Genomic DNA, 22,971 nt, shown 5'->3' on the forward strand with positions numbered 1-22,971 from the left:
GTCTGAAATGATTAAATGGGTGGACAGACATGAAGACTTGCATACTGTGAGAGGAAATTACAGCACAGGGCTGGATTATAAAACATCTTAAAGCGATGGCAATATACAGGAGAGAGAGAGAGAGAGAGAGAGAGAGAGAGAGAGAGAGAGAGAGAGAGAGAGAGAGAGAGTGGAGAAGATGTTGTGAATCTAATTGTCCATTTCAGACTACTTATGGTAGCAGACTCAAGCAGTGGCGCTCTCTACAGTACTTAACAGACACCCACGTTTGGACGTGGAAGTGGTTTAGTCACGCATGTGCAGGAGACCAACAAATGACGACAAATGGCTACATAATATACAACTGAATGAGTGCATCACGTTGGGTATTTCAAATCTGAAGAGAATACGAATAACAATAACATTAAATGAACTGCACCAGTTATTGAAAAGAATGTAATTAAGCTTAAAACAAAAGGGCTCACAAATTTGCTCTTGAGTTATTCGCTCTCAAGCATTCACTGAGATTGGCTGAAGATTGTCTCTCATCACTGTCAGCTGTGTCACTGGACAATACGGAGCAGTGTCTGGGTACAAAGTATTCAATTATCAGCCTGATTTTATTTCATATACAAGATATTTCTAATACAACTGGCGCTCTACAGTATATACACCCACACATTAGTCACTATCCGAACCGACAAAAGCTTTTTGGCTCCCATTGGAAGGCAGTTATATGCCAAAATTTGATTTACCCTGCATTTTTGTTTTAGTTCATTTCCAAAATGTCACCTACACACACCCACACTGTGTTGGGTATGTAGGCCGGGGTCGGCTATGGAGATCGGTGATTTTCTGTTTCATTTTTCTGAGTTGTGCTGCTGCACTCTTGCGGGTTGCAGGGGCATATGAAGTAGTGGTGCATGGAGCACCGGCTACAAACAGGTGCAGGCCTTATTGGTATTTCTCCCAACGTTAGAGGGGGAGGGGAGGATGGCGATTGGGCCGTAAATGGCAGATGTCAGACGGAGACAGAAATGGAGGGTTAGATGAGATAGAAATAAGGACAGAGGGGAGAAGAAAAAGCAGGAGAAAGAAAGAAGATTAGGAAACCAGGAGGAGAAAACAGGCAGGGCGGGGGAAGGAAAATTGCTGGTGCAGGTAAAAGGAGTAAAAGGAGACAAATAGGGAGAGAGGGGAAATGAGGGTGGGAAGGAGAGCTATAGAGGCAGAGTATGGAAAAAAATGGGGAAAGGAATAAGAAAAGTTGAGGGCGATACAGAGATAGAAAACAATAAGGTGGTGCAGAAAGGGTGTTTTACCAATCTTTTAAAAAACAGTGTGAATCCTCTATGATCGCAGTCAAAGGGATACAGCTGGGAGGAAAGTGACGACACATACTTGTGTGGTGTGGAAATAAAAGCCCTATAATTAGTGATTGTGTAGACTGGGTTGGGAAGGAAGTTACAACTAATAAAAAGACACCTATGAGGAAATTGGTTGTACACAGGACCCAAAGAAACAAGAAGACACAGAGAGTAAATGTCATTTTTCTTTTTTTTTATCAGAAAATTACCCTAATAATCAGATCACATTTCCATTTTATTTGTACTTACTAATTGACTGGCTGAACAAATTGGAGATGTGAGTGATTCAAATGTCTGAGACAAGGCTCTCATCAAGTAGTTACCCCATGACCAGTTTATTGACTGACTGACTGACTGACTGACTGACTGACTGACTGACTGACTGACTGACTGACTGACTGACTGACTGACCCACTGACTGACTGACTGACTGACTGGTTTATTGGTGTTTGGTGTCCTGGTCGGAAACTGGAAGGCAGATATGAGGGGAAACAAATAAATTGCATCGTGTTTGTTTTTCTGCATATTCATCCAATTTGCCTGAAACACAGATTAACAACAGGGTGTGTGCAGCTAAAAGTATTAAAACTACACGTGCTCGTTCTAAAAGCCATTATAAAAACATTTTTGTATAATTCTGTTGCACCTGCAGCCTATAGCATCTTTCAATGTTATATTTGTACCTCACAACCCAATGTTGGTAATTCCGCCTTTGCCCCAGCGCGTTGCAGGAACAACTGCCCATGTAAATCCACAGTGCCTGAAATTGATGTCCATGTATCACAGCCCTAAAGGGGCTTCCTGCTGTCATCTCACATCAAATAGAAAATGTAGCTTTCATCGCTCAGGGACCGGAGCTTCTGTGCTACAAATGTGTGCGAAGGTAAAAGCTCCAGTTCGTCCAACGAGAACAACGGATTGAAGCAGTGAGCGCAATGTGAGAAGGTTGTACTCGTGAGCACGTTACGTGTACATGTGTCTCTTTGTCTGTGTCAGGAGATTTTATTGTCAAAGGTACCTCTGAGCTACAAATAGCCGCCGATTTGGCTCCTGAATTGATACAGCAGCTGTTCAATCAAGAGGCCTGTAGGCACTGCTCTGCGACAAAGCCTCCAGGAGAGCCGGTGAAATCCTGTTGTTTAACTTGAAGATCCCCCTATTCTCTAGCGCCTGTCTCAGCCCTCTGTCAGCTCTGTGTTGTGACTGTGCATGAAGCGCTTTAAATTCCCTGTGTACAAATAAGTATCAACTGCAATTTGTCAAATCAGAGTGAATATACGCAGAAGATGCACACCTGCTGCTGCGTTTACTTCAGCAGCGTTCCAACGGTATTGCCGTAATCATTTAAATTCTTGTTGAGAGGAAGACTTTTCATTAGTGTCTGCTTAGTTCAGAGTTTGTTAACCAGAAGGACGGGACTTTGCTGCGGTCTTGTGAATGTCTGGGAGGCCACAGATGTAATCATGCATATACCAAGCATCATTATATACTGATTGATTGATTGATATCTGATTTATAACTGATTGATACCTTTTTATTTTTTTTGCACAGCAAGCAAATGTACTGTAAAATCAAACAATAATAGGAATATAACAATGGATGTTATACAAAAGTAGTGAACAATGAGAAAAAACGATGTGTGTGTACAATACAAAACCCTTATTTAAACAGTGATACACAACACCAGGTTTGTGTTCAGGACCTTTGGGAGGCAAAAGCTCAGTGATCGATGCTGCTGACTGTTGACCTCGGTTTAATGTATTCGTTTGTGTGAGTGCGTGTGAGTGTGCTCAAACCAACCTTGATGCTGCAAGCACACTCCGAGCATAGCTTGCACTGAAGTAAACGAGTCCGGCGGGCCTTTTTTGTCCAATGGCTCATCATCTCCAATGTGGCCATGAGCACTGCCTCGATCAAACTGTCTGATGTTTCTACGGCAACCCGCAATCCTGTCAGAGGCCTGCCTTCCGACACACACACACACACACACACACACACACACACACATTCAGGAGTAGAACAGCACAGACACAAGTGCACACAGACAGACACACAAATGAACATGTGTGTACACAGAGCCCAGATTTGAAATATGCAATATGTATGGCCATGTAATGTACTAAATGGCTCTTTTATGTTGCATGTCCTGTCCTTCTGCTGACATGCGGAGGAAGGAAAAGCACACACATATACTGCATACACACACACACACACACAGAAGTCCAGTTTCTACAGTCAGAACATTTGCAGAAAGAAAACAACAAAATCTATTAAAATGTTCAAAGCTGTACCCTGAGATGGTGTTTATTTAGTCATACAGTGCACTTGCTTAAAATAATAATCCATGGGATTTGACATTTTATAAATATTCCACCATGTTTTTTTTCCCCCATCTGCTTCATCCTTTTGCTTCTGCCCCGTTAGGAAGAACATTTTTGCTATAGGTACATACATTAATCACCAGTGATGAAACCTGACGGTAAAACGTTGCTCACATGGGTTTTACATGGAGTGTAAAATCCTAGTGTTATCCATCACACACATCAACCAGAGAAAAATTGGTACCAACAAGACCGTATAATTGCGCTACTCCGGCCGTTCCCTAAGTTCCCTCATAAATGAAGTCACAGACCCAAGTAAACTCTGACCTGTGAGGTGGCAGCACATTCCCTAAACAGGCTGATAAGCTTAATTGGAAAGACATCGTCCTCCTCATGGATTATTATAATGGAAATTAGATTTCCTTCTTTTTATTTGCTGGAAAAGCAAATCAAATGGTTGTAATTTAAAGATTAATAGACTGTTAACAGCAGTATTTATAATACATTCTGCAAAATAGAGAAGGCTGCTGCTATTGGTGGAGATCCTCTCTCGGTCACAATAAGGGTGGATGAGAGTCTCTCAAACTGTATTACCTCGCAAAATAATTATGTAAATTGCCGATCTCAAACAATGTCACCACAGGGTATCAAATTACTATCTCAGTAATGAGTATATTCTAGAAGCTACAAAGAAAACCTATTGGGGAAAGGGTTAAACGCAGCATCAACAAGCTGTTGATGCATTATAGTCCATAACTGTGTGCATATAGTCCAGTTATGCTGTAAAATGGTACTCTTTTCTGATTAAACACAGCAAGATTATGGGACAAAGACATGTCACATGCTTGTGGTAACCTAGCAACCCCTGAAGTGGAAAGGTAGAAAGAAGCATAGTTCAGGTCACAAATTGAGAAAGAAGAAACACTGTTTGAGTGATTAAAATATATTTCTTCTTGTGAGTATGTATCTTTGTTTTTTTTCATAGGAAAATGTCTTTAATAGTGTAGCTTTGGCAAAAATGTATCATCCACATTCGCGCCAATGAAGCGTCTTTGAATTGAACTGAACCGAGAGAGAGAGAGAGAGAGAGAGAGAGAGAGAGAGAGAGAGAGAGAGGGGAGCAGCCTGCAAATACTCCAGCTTACATTTGGGCATTGAGGCACAGGAGTGTGAAAGAAAGAAAGATAAGGAGATGCAGGCGAGGACATGGTGAATATAAAGTAGAAAAGAAAAGAAATTCTAAATGAGAGGCAAAGAATTCCTGCTGGTATTGTATGTGCTGCACTACGCTGAGTCCATTTGCCATGGATTGTTTGTCAGCTGGCTAATAAGCACAACGCTTTAGGGGCAAAGGAGGTCGATAACAGCCTCTAAAGCAAAACACTCTTTCCACGGATACAGATAAGAGCTTTCAAATTAAGGGCCTGGGACTAAATGTCTTAACTTATGGAAATACCCACTGGCAAAAAAAAAAAAAAAAAAAAACGGGACCGCATATTTACACATGCTGCTCCATTCTAACTAAGGTGGATTTGGAGATGAGATTTTGGTCTGTGCTATTGGGTTTGTATGCATGAACTGATCAAATATGAACAGATATCCTCATGAATTTCCCCGCAGCAATGAGACACAGGGATAATATTGTGGCTACAGTCCGAGTTTGAAAATGCCACGGTCACATCCATCAAATCGTGTTGCAAATAAAAAAACGTAGACTTCTCTCGATACTTCATTCATGATGCATCCTGTCATCTTTTCTTGCAAATATCCATAAAGGAAACACTACTGCGGAGATAAGGCTCACTGTGAGTTTGCGGCGCGGAAAAAAAACAAACACAGGTCAGCGTTGTCGCACGACAAGCATTCAAAAGTGGCAAACTGCGAGACAACAGGGAACAAGCCAACAGACAGCCCCTTATATTCTCAAAGTCAAACAGGTCCTGCAGGAAAATAGAAGAATAACAATGACACATCAGGACTTCCTGTCCTAATACGGTGCAACTTTGGTGGAAACAGACTGAAAGAGGATTTAAAGGGTTGTGAAAATAGACGCTGGACCTGTTCTTTGTGTCAAACACATACTCTATAAAGAATAATGCATATTCTTTTTTGTTTTGCTACTAGCATGTAAGATTGAACAGCAGAACTGAGTCGGACACTTCCTGATAAAGGCTATAATATCTACCCGTATATTGTCATAAATTGCCTTATTTTTATTTCTCAGGTGGCTGCAGGCTCCATTTTAATTTGGACTAGTCACATGAGCCACGTAATCCACAACGGCCTTGGCCACTCAATGAAGTAGCAGAACTAATCTATTTTGCATGGAAGCCATAATTAATGCATGCAGCAGCGGGCAAAAACATACATTCCTTGGCCTCCTTGCTATGTCAGCGAACAGTGAGTTAACTTTAAAAGAGCTTTCATGTGGAAAATACGTGTATGAGCACAGTCGGAGGGTAAAAGTCCTAGGACGGCAGCAGAGTGAAAATGTTTGTCGCTGTCGGTGAAAGTGAGTCAGCGTTTAACACCTTGCATGAATAAAATGTGCTAAGTGCTGTCCATGGAGAGAGAGGCGCTGGGATGGTGAGGAGCATATTTGTCTGACGCACGAAGAAAACACTTCACTACCTCTGCCACCAACGGTATTCTTGTAAGATACTTTACAAGTATAATATGTGCGCAGTCAGTGTTGTGTGTCAAATTACTACAAAGCATTTCAGACATCCTGTAACAAACAAGACGCCCACGACAATTATGGGAGCTTCCTGCGGTACACCTGTAAAAGATGTGACTCCGTATCAAAGAGCCCGCTCCGGAGTCGTCCGGCTCCCATTTAAATGGCTGAGAACATGCAAGTAGACAGCGTGCGAAGGCAGTCGCTGTGGATTCATTAAGTGGGTTCAAGTCTGGCTCATTAGCCGCCTCACCCTCTCTGTCTTTTTCATCCCCCTTATATCTCCACACACAGTTCCTGTGACTTTCCTCGATTTCGTTATCACCATTTAAAGAAATCTTTCGAAAATGAAGGGGATCAAAAACTGTACCCTGATGATCTTCTTTCAGTTCGTCTCTTTCGATGAGATGAAAAACAACAGCAGAAAAGAGGAAACATTTTGCCACCACTGCGTTTATGTGAGTATTGAATCGGTGTAGGATTCTGTTTGTATTTAAAGATTATACTAGTTTATCCAGGAATAGAACTTGTGATCTCTCGGTCAGCCGGGGAGACCACTCAACGAACTAATGTGAGTACCTTACGGCCTTGCGGCAAGTATGAATATTTCATCAGACAGTTGCAGGTTTCAATATTTGATCAGCCTGTTGCAGGTGGGTACGACATGGAACCCCTACGTTTTAGTTGCGGGCGGGGTGTTCATTCTTACATTTTTCAGTACTGTTGAATATTGCTAACCATGTGAACTTTTCCTTGACCTAAATAAAAACAAACACTCATTTATAGAGCTGTTTTTTTCATAACAGGTGATTTATTGGCAGCCTGTTCATATGTATATGTGACACATAAATATTCCAGTCGTGGGAAGGAAACACATGCAGGTAACTGTCAAAGCGCCAATATGAAATGGCAGCTACTCATACAGTATGTTGTTACTCCACACACACACACACACACACACACACAAACGCCAAAACCGCTATACCTTGATGTGTTTCTTGTTTAAGTCAGCATGAGCGGTGAACCAGATATTGCTTCCACACATAGTGACAAGCAGCCACAAACACACAGCTGCAACCCTCCACCTTGTTGGATCGTGAGCTTGCATCGTTGTGTGACAGTGACACGCTCCCAGATACTCTCACTGTGAGCCCCAACATGGCCGATGGACCGGAACGTCCATGACTCCATAATACACACGTCTCAGCAGTCCAGTTAGGTGCTTAAGTGTGATCACTGGACAGAAACCTCCTCTACAGTATATATATATATATATATCGTTAGCCTAATAGCATAATTGCCTAAGTCATTTTTTGGCCAAATTGAGATATCTGCCTAACCTTCCTCTCCTACCACTGCTGCATCACCTTGCCTTATTGGCTATGTCCTCAACCTATCAGAACACTTTTTAGAGTCCAAAATCACTATCTGCCCAAGTCATCTTTTTGACTTAGGCATGTTTGCCGGTATAAACAAACATGGCTGATCGCATAAGAAAGTTTAACAGAAGTGAAGCATTAGATCTTCTCTTCAATTCATTTGGTAAGCTGGTTTATTCCTTCAACTTTCTAGACAGTAAATGTACTCTCAGTCAATCAAGGAGATTAGGAACTGTGTGTTTAAACTTTTAATCACAATTCTGCAACAAGATATGATGTAGTGTAAGAGCTAGCTTATGCTAGCAAAGCTTAATTTGAAGTGTTGATTTTAAGTGTTTTGACAAGAAATACAAGAAGTATTCTTGGTAATATGGTCTTTTTCAAGTCTAAGTCTTTTTCACTTTAAGAATGTGGCTGCATTATTTGATTTAATCATCAATCATCATATTTGCATTTTCATTCTCATGATCTGCAAAATAGTGCACATAATTCAAAATGCCTTGTAAAAAAAACCTAGTTGAGGTTAAAATAACTTAGGTAAGGTTAAAACAACTTAGTTAAGGTTAAAACAACTTAGTTAAGGTGAAAACAACTTAGGTAAGGTTAAAACAACTTAGGCAAGGTTAAACTTTAAAACAACTTTGTTAAGATTATACTTTAAAACACCTTAGATAAGGTTAGACTTGGTTATGTTATCATTATATACATATACTGTAAGAGAAAAAAATGCCTAAGTCATGACATATTCTGCCTAAGTCACTTTTATTTGTTATGGAGTTGATGTTGTGTCTTTTTTTTTTTTTCAAACTTGTTCACAGGTCTGGTTGAACTTGCTGTTACATTATCAATAAAAAATACCAATCTGCTTGCTAGAAATTGTGTTTTTTCTCTTTTTCCGAAAACGTTCAAATATGACTTAGGCAATTATGCTATTAGGCTAACGATATATATGACGCATACACACACACACATAACTGCCTGAGTCGTCAAATTACCTCATCAAACATTGGAAAAAAGAAAATCAAATGTTCCTGCCCGCCATCAGTTAGATGAACGTGTGACCACTGAGGTTTCAACACCGAGTCTCACCTTTGATGTCCGATGACACAAGAGGAACTTTCCTTCCCTGCAGCTAATAAACTCACACTCACACACACACACACACACACACATTAACCTTGATCTACCTTGATCGTTGTGGATGTCATCATGGGTACTCCCACCATGCCTGTGATAAATAACATACACACACACACACACAGGCAGGCAGGCACACACACAAACACACACACACACACACAAACACACTACCTCTGCTCTCATTCTCAAGCAATGGACTGGAACTAACATACACGTTCCTGCGGCTGTCACACACACACACACACACACACACACACACAGAGACAGACGGGGAGAGAGACAAAGAGGACACATGCACACACACAATACACACACTGCTGTGTTTGAGTGCACAAAAAAACACAACCTTGCACACACACACACTCACACACACACAGTGATCTCTGACTCACACACTCTCCCCATAGAAATGAATCACTTTGAGTCTATTCAGCCAGACAGACCCGTACACACACACACACACACACACACACACTCACACACACACACACACACACACACACACACACACACACAAACTCTACTGTACTACCTCGATGTTCTCATCATTCACACCAACGCATTCTCCAGTCAGGAAGCATTCGTCTCTGTGGCTGACTTCATAGGTCAACTCGGCGACAGCGGCCAGCATCTCTTCCGCCCTCGTGGACGGTGTTTGATGAGCCAAGTCCAGCTAAGATGACTGAAAGCCATATTTCAATCATTGTATGTTTTATATTAGGAAATGAGGTACATAACCCACACATATTTTAACATGGTCAAACAAAACATCGCCTCTGCCACACAGCAGATAAACAAGCTCTTTTTGTGAGTATTTTTGTTTATTTTGCCGAGTCTTGCTTCAAATAAAGGTCAGATGGGGAACATATCCAACCGAGAATCACTTCCATCTGACATCTTAGACCAAGATGACATCAGCCGTCCTAAACGACCCATGCACCGGTTGAAAATTAAAGTCTACCAATAAATAAAAAAAGGCCGTTTTAAGGAAACTTGCAGTTAATGCGATCCACATTTGGCACAATCACATTTAAAAGTGCAAAAATCTCAGATGTTGTGTTCAGTATTTGAGCTCGAAAAAATGACTTTTATTATCCATAAATAAGGAGATGTCTATTAGACATTCGAATATGCTTTGCAAATGTGCAAAAAACTTATACATAATTCAATTTTCAATCTGGGATGGGAAATGAAAAGAAAATTTTAGAAATGTAATTTTTGCTTTACAGTTTGCATGAATATTTCAACGGGATTAACTTCACTCACCCATAAATTAAGATGTGTAGTTGCTCCTTCCTGCCCTCAGATTCATGCATGTATGCAACATGTGTGCATTCTGATGTGCTTCTTCACATGCTATTGTTTCAGCAGGCTCTCCTGCTTTCATACAATTCATACATTATGGTTTGGTGCGACTCTTCCTGGTGAGGACAGCGGCACACATACACACACTTGAACTGAAATGTGCACGCACACGGGTTTTGACAGTACAATGAACCGACAAGTACACTCAAAGTCACAACCTTTATTCTACTCCTCTGACCACTACAGTGGACCGTCACAGTTGCAGACACAGCTCACTTGGTTCTGTAGGCAGCGCTCCAAATCCTTTTCAGGAAAATTAGGCATCTTATTTTGCTCTTTTGTTCTCAGATTTCCCTCTCTTCACTCTCGTCGGCTTTTATCTCGTCGAGCCTCTCAATTCTCTAAATCCTCTTTCCTCTCTTTCTCCTCAGTGTCTCTGTTGTCATCGTTAGTCACATTGTAGTGAAATAAGTTTCGCTCTGATTCAGAACTACACCACAGGCTGAATTCATCGGCTTATCCGTGTGTGTGTGTGTGTGTGTGTTAGAAGAGTAGTAGTAGTGTGAACCAATGTGCAGAAACAGAAAGCAAGGGGGAGAGAGAGGAAATTTGCGTATGTGACCTCGTTTCCTGGCTGCCTGACAGAGTGGGTAGAGTGCTTGGACCGGGTGGTCGTTGCAAAGCACTCAGCCATCCATCGACCGACAGCCATTGATCTGCAAAAAACCAATGACTCTCCAGTTTCTCGGTACGCAACCTACATACTTAGACATGCAAACGTGACTGCCATGCGTAAACAAGCACACGTGCAGACGCCGACGGGAAGACGTGTAACTGTAATTACCGATTGTAATGTAACTGCAGTCCACAAATAAGCCAATAAATTAATTGGCTCAGAATATGTAAACAGAGTTATTCTTTCAGAGACTGCAGTAGATGCACATTGCTAACCCCTAACCCTGACATAGTAATTAAGAAAATAATATTAGAAGCAGGAAAGTGAAATTAAAAAACTGGCACTGCATTTGTCTTTAGGGCTGAACAAAAAGTATTCGGAGCGGTTAGAAAAAGGGGAGGCAATGTACTTTTTTTCTTTCTGCTGAAGGGAGAGTAGATTTGTTTTAGCCAGCAGGGAAAGGTCTTTCAATTATCTCCCATCCTGAATTTATATTTTATGTTTAAAAAAAAAAAATCAATGAGTTACCTCTATTACCAACAGAGCTTTTGTGTACTCTGTAGGTAATTAGGGTGCTCTTATGCCATATGTATGTAAGACTTTTTTTCCATCACAGCTCTTGAACATTTGTTATAGTTGGATTCATTTTGAAGTAAACCAATTTGTGCTTCAGACATCCAAGCACAGATTAAGCATGCATTTACCTAGTAAGCTTACATAAGAAATGCTGCATATACATCCACTGTTCTTACCATCATTTCAACTGACTTTCAGCAAATGTTGAAATGAAAAACAATTAACGTGGTCTCTTGTTAATCTTGGAAGACAAAAAAATAAATAAAGTGCAAAATGCACTAAATTGAATGGTATCCTGATTTCAACAGCAGAACACGCTTAAATAACAAGCGTGGGAGACACCTCTTTAATTGAGGAGGAAAAACTGTTCAGGTCGAAACCCTCAAGCCATGTCTATGGTAACGATTGTTTTTTCCACCTTAGTGTATGCCATGGTGATTTGTATTGTAAACCCCCACAATGAAGACTAAGGCAGAAACTCTCACTCTGTGGAGTTTTTAACACTTTTATCCAAGTCAGTGAGCAAATCCGCCGTTAAAGCCTTTTAAGCGTTTTTCTTAGCTCGACAGCTGACGAAAAGGCAACTTATAAAGTCCTTATACTTTACTTACTTCACCACTGTTCTTACACAAGCTGTACATCATAGTGTTTTAAGCCCATTTTTGTTGATAGAGGGGGGCTGAATATTATGCCTCTCACGTCCACAAAAAATGTATTATAAACAAAGAGAAAGTGCACCACTCATAGGAGGGTTTCTGAACTACAGGTGTTTTGGACATTTTAACTACCCAAACTTCAAACACAATACAAAATGTATTCATATCCAACTACATTTCGTTCTCTTGCACAGGCAAACACACTTCCCACACACCAGCATGCAGTCTGTTGCTGTTGGGCTCCTTCTCTGCTGTGAAGGCTTTCATTATAGATCTGAAAGCTGGTCACTCATGGCTGTGCAATGCACAACTGGGCCAATGTCACTTCATTCAACATTTACGTTGACAGCTCAGTTATAGTAACGTCATTATGATAAGAAAGTCCCATAATCAATAATCCAGCCTTTTACCAAAAATCTATTTAGATCATATTCTAGTTCCTAGCTCCCAAAAGACAGGACAGGATGTAGTGTTTGATACTCATTTTAAATGCAGACTATAAAGATTGCACAGCTCCATATTCTAACACGATTAAAAGCAACGAACCAACTCATCGACCATTCAAATATGATGAAATTGACCGTTTTAAAATACAGTGCATCTGGATACAAAAATTTAAAGCATAAATGCACAGTGATGCATTATGAGCCTGAGAAAAGTGAACATAGCACACAAGGTTACAAGCATATACAGATCATTGAGGTTTTTAATAATCATCAACACATTTATGTACAAAGCAGGCAATGTCATATTTAAATGACCCCCCCCCAAAAAAACAAAAAAAAAACAAGAATTCTAAAATGCTGTTTCTTCTTTTTTCTGTCATTAAAATAGCTAAAGGTGACCTCGGGGAATCAATTCAACAGTTTAACAACGCTATTGGTACAGTCGGTATAGTTACAGTTTGACAAAACCTTAACAGATCCTCCTATACAGTTTTAACGGCCCTGGGCGTGGGAGGTCGGCAAGGAAGGATGAGTCCAAAAAGATCTCCCTCTCCAATGAAAATAAATGAGTTAAACTTATGAGTGCAAGATTCTTTAAAAAACAGTTTTCCCAAAAGCACCAAGCTCATCTTTGTTCTTCAGTTGTCCAATGGGTCAAAAGAATTAGAAGGGAAATGAACCCTGTTTACCCGAATGCAGCTCACACAAGGGTTACGGTAAAAACATTAACAAGCAGATATCAGTGGATGTAATGAAAAGGGTTTGTTGGGTTTCCCCCATTATGTTTGCTGTTTACCATAACAATTATCTCCTATTTTCTGCCCGATTACAATGCTGCAAGATGAGTAAACTAAATGTGGTAATAGTTTTCTTCAAATAAAGCATCTTGAAACAAGAGGCTGATTGTCTAAGACACAAAACCTTTAACAATGGCACAGTTAAGGATATACTAAACTGTGTAAGTTCAACTCTACAACCACTCAACTCATTTGTCATCCCTACGTAAATAACATGAATTATGCTCTCCTATGTGCTGTAAAAGCCACCGGTAGAAATCGTTATAATATAAAGAGCAACAGAAAGTAAAAAGCATAACTAAAGCGTGTTTTATTTTAATCGTGTCAATTAGAAATGGTATAAACAAGTAATAATTACACTGTGAAGTTTTCACTAATATTTTTTTTCTTCTGAAGAACAAACATTTTTTATAATGATATAGCTAAAGCTTGGTGGCTCATGGTCCAGTCAATCAAACCTTGGTTGTAATCCTAGTTTAATCCGGAATTGTGGGTATTATGGTAGGTCCTGTTTTGTTGGCAAGGCCCCAACATCTGGGATCAAGACAGCCATCAAACCCAGATAACGAATTGTAGAAACAAATGTGACCAAAAAGCTATCATGGCATTTCCCAGCAAATACGAATGGTATGCTTTTTGTGCACCTTAAACCGTGTTAAACACAAAACTGCATGTGAGGATATTGGTGTCCATTTAAATCTACAGCAAAACATGTTTCCAAGTTGGAAAAAAAAAATCTAACAAAGCACAAATGAAAGACCAGGTTAAAGTCAATAATTAAGTTGGTGCCGTTTAAAATAGAGGGAACAAAAAAGCACACCCAGGGCAGTACTAACCAAGTTTTTTCCGTTTTGTTTCGTCATAGACAAGCTGAAACCATTTTGGTAGCCTCTTGGCTATTCCACTCCTTCAAAAATAAGCCAGATCTGGCCCACCTGTTCCAGCTTTACAAGGGGTCACTCACTTGTCCTCGACAGGCATTGGAAAACAAATTACATGTGATGATCTACCAAAACTTTGTCTGCATTTGTTATAAAAACCAGGGACTAGAATAACCAAGGGGAATAAAGAAGAACAAGGAAGCAGGATCAAATCAATTATTTTAGAAAGCATAAAGGTAAAACAAATTTAGAGAAACTAATCTTTTACAAAAACACTCGCGCCACTAGTCAGTTTGGTTTGTCTCCTCTTCAGTCAGTGACCGCTTAAATGGGCAGCAACACCGAGGTGGTGAAAGTCACTATATGTCTACACACACTCACACACAGACTCACTCACTACACAGTCATACAACTGTGCACACATGGCAGTGTGTCCAGTTTACTCAGTGGTATCCCAGTTGACAGTCTGCCAGCCTCTCTCACATACACACACAGAGACAAATAGGGGAGCTGGGTGGGGCAGTGGCCGGTGCGCCTATATTGTTACTGTGACAACTCGGATGCTCTTCTTCTTGGTGGTTTATCAGGCTCAGTAAGGTCATCTGGCTGCCAAAGGGAACTGTGGGAAGGTAGGTCCTCCTGTAAAGCGTTTTCCTTCAGTCCTTTGAGGGGAGTGGCTAACAAGGAGAGAAAAGTTTGGTCCCAGTTTAAAAACTAAATACAACTTGTATTTAGGAACACTCAACTGAATAGTGACAAAGAGAGCCACGCTGTAGTGAGTTTGGCTTTTTTTCATAATGTAGCTAGCTGTAAAGAACTGGCACAAAAATCCTCTGTCTCAGTCGACATGTCTGCTATTGTAACGCACAGAAAACAAACACACAGAACTAGACTAAATATTATTAAATGGAAATGTGAATGAAGGGTGGATGGACAACCAAAAAAAGAGATAACCGTGGAAGTTTGGAGACCAAAGGGAAAAGCTAAGAAAGTATATTTCATATGACAAGCATGACGTCATTTTACAATTTTTCTAATAGGGACTGAAATACAAAAGTGGAAAGATGAGCACTTAATTGATTACAGTTAGGTAGATTGAGGTTGATTTTTAATTGAGCCAATAAGAATGTTGCTACTGGATAATTGAACTGGACAAGGTTGCACTTGCACAAAGAATATTAAATACAAATATATGATTCATTTGCTGAGATTTATGGAAATATATTAATATTTCATATATACATATATTATATATCATTTGGAAATGAGAATCATATCAAAGTTTTGATATAAATTATTTAAAAAAAAAACGAGATATACCCACAACGGAAATGTAAAATGTAAATCTTACCATGAGGGCATGGCGGTTTTAGCTTTCATCATCTGAGACATGGGGTTTAGCAATAGCCATCTCCTCCTTGCTATTTGCAATCATCTTACACTTCTGCAAAAACAGAAAAAACAAATATGTTATTTTAAGAGGGCACAGTTGTGTACATAAAACAAATAACACGCTTTAATATTCTTCCATTCAACGTTGTTTCTATCATCACTCAAACAAAAAAGGCTAGTGGTGGGAATCAGACGCCTCACGATTCGATTACGATTCAGAGGGTCCAATTGATTTACCCATTAATACAAACAATCACGTGAAATTAAAACCCTTTCATTTCTAAAATTCTGTAACAAGTGAATCACACATTGAACTGCCCCTTTAGAAACGGCATCATCGGTAACCAATGTCAAATCTTTACGTATGGCTCCAGAATTTGGGCAGTCTGTTGTATTAATAATCGATTATAGACGTTAGAATTGATCATTTCTCCCACCTCTGTAAAAAGTACATTAACACAGTCCCCCCCAACCCCAATTTACCTCAGTTAGCTCCTTAATGGTGTGTATGTTAGCTTGCTGAGTGACCTTCCTCTTTGCCTCCTCGATGTGGTCCAGGTTGAGGGTTGGCGTTGGGGGAGCGAGACACGGGGGAGGCTTGTTAGTGATGGTAGGAAGTGGGGCAAGGGGAGGCATGGCCGCCAGGGCACCCATGTTAGTCAACGCAGCAGTCATAGTAGCTGCTGTCATACTTGCCATAGCGGCACTCATGGTGATATTTGACATGCTGGGCATTCCTGGAATATTGGATAGCCCCATCGGACCCATGTTGGGCATTCCCATGCCCATTGGGAGAGGTAAAGGTAAAGGTAAGGAGAGGGGAGTAGGAGATGGAGTGGGTAGAGGGAGCTGGAGGATGGCTTTGGGCCGAAGACTCTCGGGAATGGGCACCCCCGCCTTAGCACACATGGCAGCAGCATTAGCTTTGGCTATCTCCAGTAACTGGTCCTTATCTGAAGAAAGAGAGGGATGGAATGAATGTATGTATGTGTGTGTGTGCATATATATATATATATATATATATATATATATAATGTAATATAAGCATACAAGCAGCATTAAAACAAAGCATACACATGGAAAAATCTAGAACCAATTCATACAAAAATGAAGCCCTAAATGTAATATGTGACTCACATTAGTGACTATCAAAATATCTTACCCAGTTCAGTGAGGCGTGGAGGAGTCTTGCTCGTACTGCGACATGTCCGGGAACCTGAGCGGCGTTGTTTGCGGAGAATGAGAACTGGAGAGTGGCTGGGTTCCCTTTTCCACCTGTCCCGCCTATCGAATGAACGACTGCGAAACACTGGACGCCTCCCCCGACCCCTCGACCTAGACCTGCGTCTACGATCAGAAGACCGAGACCGTGATCGCCTGCTTCTGTCTCCTGACTTTTTCTTCCGGCCTGCGGAGCGGCTGCTGGATCGCTTGTTTCTGTCTGTGGACTTGGACCTCCTCCTCCCACGGGCATTGGGTGAGCGGGATCGTCTCTTTCGGGGTGGAGAGCGGGACTTGGATCGCCGGATTCTGTTTCGTGGTTTGGAGTGTGATCGCTTTCGCCGCGGGGCGGAGCGCGACCTACGCCGCCGGGCAGGACTCCGAGATTTTGACCGTCGTTTCTTTCGTTCTGATGGAGACACCGATTCTCTTTTCCTCACAGGAGACTTGGACCTGAGAAAAGGTGAATGATAGGACAGATGAATAGTTGTACATATGCACAATACTGACTTTTTACATAGACCTACTAGTGCGGCGTCATGTTAGCATTAGGTCTGGTCACTAATGAACACACACACACACGCACCTAGACGGTTTTCTTCGGGATGTAGACTTGGATGTTGACCGTCGAGGTGAGGAAGTTGAGCGTGAAGGTTTCCTGCGGTCCATAGGTGAACGCGACTTGGACAGCTGCTTCACTGGAGAGGAACACTGTTCTTCATCTGAGCCTTCCGAACAATCGGACCCATCTTGGCCAGCGGCAGGCTCCCTGGAAGCAGACCTGGACCTGGACACCTCTCGTTCATTGGATGAGCTCGCACTCTTCCCCTGTTCCGCGTCACGGTTGGGGGAAAGCATCTGAGGCTGCTCTGGCAATGTATCCGTCGGGGTCCCAGCTGGGGGGCAGGCGGCAGGTGCTGAGGGCATGGGTTTCCAAGCACCTACATGGTACATTAAGACTTGTTAGACCATTTCAAGGCAAAACTAACTTACTGTAAATTACTGTAGATTTCACATCCTATTTTCTGTTTTTACTTTAAACTCTGTATACTACAAGCATTCAATAAGAAAAAAGCCACTACTTGTTACAATAGTAAACAAGAAGCAAAATGATATCGCGGAATTATGCTCGTCTGGCCTGAGAGGTGGAGGGCAACATTACGCCGGTATTTGATGTTGAGTTAAGTGAACAGAGGAATTGTAATTATTTCACTTTTATTCTAACGATTCAATGTTACACATCAAATTGATTTACCAATCATATTTTACAGTTTGTGGAGGGAGAAAAAACTCTTGGTAACTGAGCAGATACAGCAATTTTAGGAACAAACTCAGTTAAAAGTTTCTATGGATTGCTTACAATCCATAAATCCATATGACAAAGAAAAAGTCTAACCTGCTGTGGCTGAAAATCCTCCACTTTCTCCAGCTGTCGCTGTCGCTGTCTCTGTCTCAGGAGAGGAAGGCTTCACCTCTTTAACAGGAGAGGAAGATGTAGATCTGGCTGGGGAGGAGTTGTCAGACTGCCCATCACTTGACTCTGACCTGGACCTTGATCTGTTCAAGCCCACCGACGCTGATTTAGATCTTCTTCCACTCTTCTTAGGAGATTTGGACCTCTTCTTGACAGGTAGTGGCGAGTGTGACTTTGACCGATGCCTTCGAGACAACGAGCGAGATTTAGAGCGTTTGCCAGACCTTGGTGGAGAACGATTTCTTCTGGTGATGGAGCGGGACCGCCGTCGGGAGGGAGGGGTTCTGGATTTGGTCCGTTTGCGGGGACTCTTTGATTTGGAATGCCGGTTGCGCTTAAGGACAACAACGGAACGTGACCGAGTCCGCCTGCTCCTGCGAAACGACCGGGAACGTGAACGGCGGGATCTAGTGGGTGGTGACCTCTTACGCCGAGACAGGGATCTACTCCTGGAGCGCCTACCTCCTGGACGCCTTGCTGGTGACCGGGACCTGGAGCGACGAACAGGACGTCTTGCTCTAGAGCTGGAGCGGCGAGTTCTATTGACCGAACGCGACCTTGAACGCCTACCAATTGCACCACCTCGTCTCGGTGAGTGGACCCTGGAGTGCCTTGTACCTCCACGGGGACGCGACTCTGACCTTCGACTTCTCCTTGGAGATCGAGATAGTGAGTGGGACCTACGCCCACCGCGTTTAGGGGATCGTGACAACTTCCTTTTTGGAGAGTGGGAACTTCTGCGTCGCTTTGGAGAAACGGATAATGAACTCCTCCGACGTTTAGGAGACTTTGACTTCCTTGGAGACTTGGAGACCTTCTTCTTCGGGGTGAGGGAGCGAGAGGTGGACCGTGACTGACGTACAGCTCTCTTGGGAGACTTCGGAGATGGGGAAAATGACTTCTTCTTAGGTTTAGGGGACCGAGAGTGAGACAGCTGCCGATTCTTTAGGGGAGTTACAGACCGTTTTCCCTTAGAGGTTGATCTGGAATGGGTTCTTGACCGTTCTTTCATTGCTGCCGCTTGCTGCCCATCAGACGGCTCCCTACCAGGACTAGGGGTTGGTGAACGACTATGACTTGATCCAGACCTCTTAATGTCTAGGTCCCTGGGAGGGGAAGGAGACCTGGACCTGGATGAATCGCGCTCCATGAGCTTTGCCCTCTGAACTGAATTGGCCTGATCTTTTATGCATGGCTCATCTCTTGGGGTAGCACCTTCCTGTTTAGGAATAATGTCAGGGAGTTCCTGGGCACAGCCAAATGATCCATCAGCATTACTACCCTCTGCCTTGGCCTTAACTGTTACTGTATGTGTTATCTCATCCTGGCCTGCAGAGGGAGACCTCATATCCTTTTCTGATTGATTGGCGTTACTGCCCTTCTCTCCAGATGGGGACACTTCCCTGTCTGATAAATCCTCTTTCTTCACTCCAAGCAATTCAGGTTTCTCCCCTCGTTTGCTTTTAGAAAACAGTTTAGACACTGGTTCTTGAAGGTCAGATGCTGCAGCTGGAGAGTATTTGCCATCACAAGCCCCTTTCCCTCCTTCACCTTCAGACTCAGAACCTGATGCTGAGCTACTTTCAGATGGAGAGCGAGATGGGGATTTCTTTTCCACCTTTTCATCTTTCTTCTTCTTTTTCTTCTTCTTCTTAGCACCATGTCTTTTGTGTTTTTTGGATTTTGCATCTCCCTCTGTGTCTGCACGATCTGAGAGAAGTGGAGATATAAAAAATATTAAAAAATAATGAGAATGAATGCATCACTTTCAAAGAAAATATTAATAATGTTTGTGTGTAAGGGTGACCTACCTGTAATTACATCCCTTTTTCCATCCTCCTTCAGCCCAACTTGGTCTCCTATAGCTGCTGCCAGTCTGGCACTAAAAACATGAATAAAAGGGGGGAAATGCAGTTTTTCATTGTTAATGTAGAAATGTTAAGTTCCAAACAAAAAAGTATGTCACTCTTCATAAAGAAAATCCATTCAGTGGAATTGGTAGTTTTTCTGTCACAGTACATTTCATTTACACAATTTGTCATAATTAAAATGTTTAGTTCTTCTGACCTGGCTCTGGTGGTCCTGACAGGCTTTGGCGGTGTTGATGGCTCTCCATCAGACTCAGCGCCAGATTCTGAACTGCTCTCCTTTTCCCCCTTCCTCTTCTTCTTCTTCTTTTTGCTCTTGTGTTTTCTGTGTTTCTTGTTTTTCTTGTGGGGTTGTTCACTCCCTTCCTTGGTATTAATGTCGTCTTTCTCAGGTGCCTCATCTTCACCTGTACAGGGCAATGTTTCAGATAAATACACAAGTATTTGGCAAATCCATAATATGTAGGTAACCCTAAGGCAAGTTAATTGATGCATGCCGCACTGAAAATTAGTAAATGTTTTGCTTAATCTGAAGGCTTGTGTTAAATATAATTTTACTGTGTAAAATGTTCTAGGTGGGCGGCAAGGAGGTGTAGTGGTAAGCATTTTCCCCTTCTTCGCATATATTCCCCGTGTCAGCATGGGTTTTCACTAGGTACTCTGGCTTCATCCCACAGTCCAAAGACATTCTGGTTAGGTTAATTGATGACTCTAAATTGCCCGTAGATGTGATAGTGAGTGTGAACGGTGGTGTGTCTCACTGACAATTAGATGCAGGATTAATGCGGACTTTTATAATAAAGCAATATTTTAAACCTGAAATATAGGGGAAACAAGCAGTAAAGATTATAAATCAAACAGGTTAAATGTAAATGACAAATGCATTTTTGTCTTATCCATCACTCACCTGAGGGGATGTCTACTGCACAGTCCATTGCGCTGGTGCCCCTGATTTTGTAAGATGTCCTCTTAATATCACTGGCGTGCCGCTCCCTCACTCAACACTATCAAGGGAAACAAAGGTATTTGTAACTTATGCAACACATTGTTGAAGAAAGGTGCTGATCTGTTTCCAATTTGTGTTGTCCATCTCCTTCCTAAACAGGTATTGGAATAAACATTGATATCGGGAGAACACCTTTGATTGTTGCGATTGTTAATTTTTAAAACACATCCCAAATGAACGTTATGCATTTGACCAATAACTTGACAATATGGCTAGCAAACTAGCTTGTTTCGGAAGTCAAACCCCCAATGCTTAGTTGAACGTACAATATGTCTCAGCCCGTCAGAGCTCACAAGATTACTCATGTGATAACAGAGTAGCCAAGTACACATTGCTTTTGATTTTACAGTCCGAACACACTTTTCACTTGGTTTCAAATACACCATTTTCAACGATTCAAAAAAGTCAAACAGGAGGCTCAAATGAACAATAGCAAGTATCTACAAACAGATCCGCTATCTTTAGGGAATAAATCGTCTGAGTATCGACCGGAGAGATGACCTGAGCGTTGGTAGGAAGAGTCAGTAGCAAAACAAACTTGGTCAATATTTCCCATCTCCAAAACCACACAAAATTGAGTGAGAACTATAACTGACAACGTATATAGTCAACATGTATTTGACGGTTAGCCCCAAGTCTATCGTGTAGCTTACATGCGGATATGGCCTTTTTAACAGGATAGAAAGAAATAGAAAGAAAGTCTGCGCTTTGTCGTTAGTCGTCCTACAATCGGAAAGCTTTAATGCGGTCGACACTGCTACCATACAAACCTAAAGTGAGAAGCACTGCTAAGTTCAAGTAACGTTACAACGAAGCCAAAATTTCAGTTTTGCTACTCAAATCGGTTAAAAACAAGATTTGCAGAAACAATGTACCTACACGGAACAATAGCTACACATCTGAAAACAACGATACTGAAAGTGTAAGACACCAACATTTAAGGTTATGTAGCCAAAACATCTAAATAGCTAGTGAGTGTTACCGCTTCATTTAACTACAGCTAACATTGGCCATCAAAGCTACAGTTGCCGACATGTTAACTAACGTTAGCTAACATTAGGTTAGCCCATCTATTCTCGACACATTATGTCACAATGTTGGGTAATACAAAACAATAATTATTAAAACATTATATGTCAGAGCTGTACAGATGATGTGGACAAAAACAGAAAATTCTCAAGTCGCAACACACATTAGCACGTTAAATAACGCCGATCTGTCAGGCCTGCACTGCCGCAACTATACTTAAGATTCATTCACAGATCACTGCAGCTAGCTAATGGTAGCCTAATTTAATGTAAGAATGGGCTGCGGTGTATTAAATCAACACATTCCCGAAACGTTAATCGTTGTGCGTGCTTACCCGATGGACAACGTATAAGTTGTAAGAGGCAAACATGCTGCATGCACGCCGCGGCCTAAGCGGCAATCCACATCCAACCAGTTCTCCACCTCTACCGCTAGCAACAGTAGCATGCGCGTTGCTATTCAACTAGCAAGTATGCTAAGACATTTAGCCGCTGACGTTAGCTACTTATTTTAACAAAGCAAGCTCGTTAGTTCAACATAGCTGTCGACTTTTTCGTGTATAATTACCCAGTTTATGTCCGCTGGATGCAGTCCCTGTCTAGAAAATGCCAGATAGCTGCAGTCATTCACTATGTGAAACCAAACAATCGATGAATGTGCTAACCGTTAACGTTAGCCAACTACCTGATCCGCCATGATGGGGGAAAGGTATCCCGAAATGCCATGCTGCGCGGTTTGAATGGCCGCGTCACTGTCTCCAAGGCAACCACACGCTCAAAGG

General features: G+C 41.8%; 1 protein-coding gene across 1 annotated transcript; it reads right to left on the reverse strand.

The window, feature by feature from the left end:
* Window positions 1-12,764: 12,764 nt before the first annotated feature.
* sona (SON DNA and RNA binding protein a) lies at window positions 12,765-22,898 on the reverse strand. Its single transcript, XM_084022088.1, has 10 exons — window positions 22,758-22,898; window positions 21,063-21,159; window positions 20,355-20,562; window positions 20,099-20,169; window positions 18,210-19,997; window positions 17,400-17,754; window positions 16,755-17,266; window positions 16,076-16,545; window positions 15,552-15,644; window positions 12,765-14,877 (listed from the first exon to the last, which is right to left on the reverse strand). Exons 2-9 carry the CDS (start codon window positions 21,088-21,090, stop codon window positions 15,570-15,572), a joined length of 3,507 nt encoding a protein of 1,168 aa, XP_083878214.1. The 5' UTR covers window positions 21,091-21,159; window positions 22,758-22,898; the 3' UTR covers window positions 12,765-14,877; window positions 15,552-15,569.
* Between the last annotated feature and the right edge of the window lie 73 nt (window positions 22,899-22,971).

Source organism: Eutrigla gurnardus (genome assembly GCF_963514095.1).
Source record: "Eutrigla gurnardus genome assembly, chromosome: 12".
In the NCBI taxonomy this organism is placed as follows: Eukaryota; Metazoa; Chordata; class Actinopteri; order Perciformes; family Triglidae; genus Eutrigla; species Eutrigla gurnardus.

Excerpts from the sequence above, each read along its gene's own strand:
- sona (XM_084022088.1), bottom strand. The coding sequence starts at position 21,090 with ATGGACTGTGCAGTAGACATCCCCTCAG. Across the intron at positions 20,170-20,354 it reads GTCAGGACCACCAGAGCCAG|TGCCAGACTGGCAGCAGCTA; the intron begins GTCAGAAGAACT and ends TCATGTTTTTAG. Across the intron at positions 17,267-17,399 it reads TCCCGAAGAAAACCGTCTAG|GTCCAAGTCTCCTGTGAGGA; the intron begins GTGCGTGTGTGT and ends ACCTTTTCTCAG.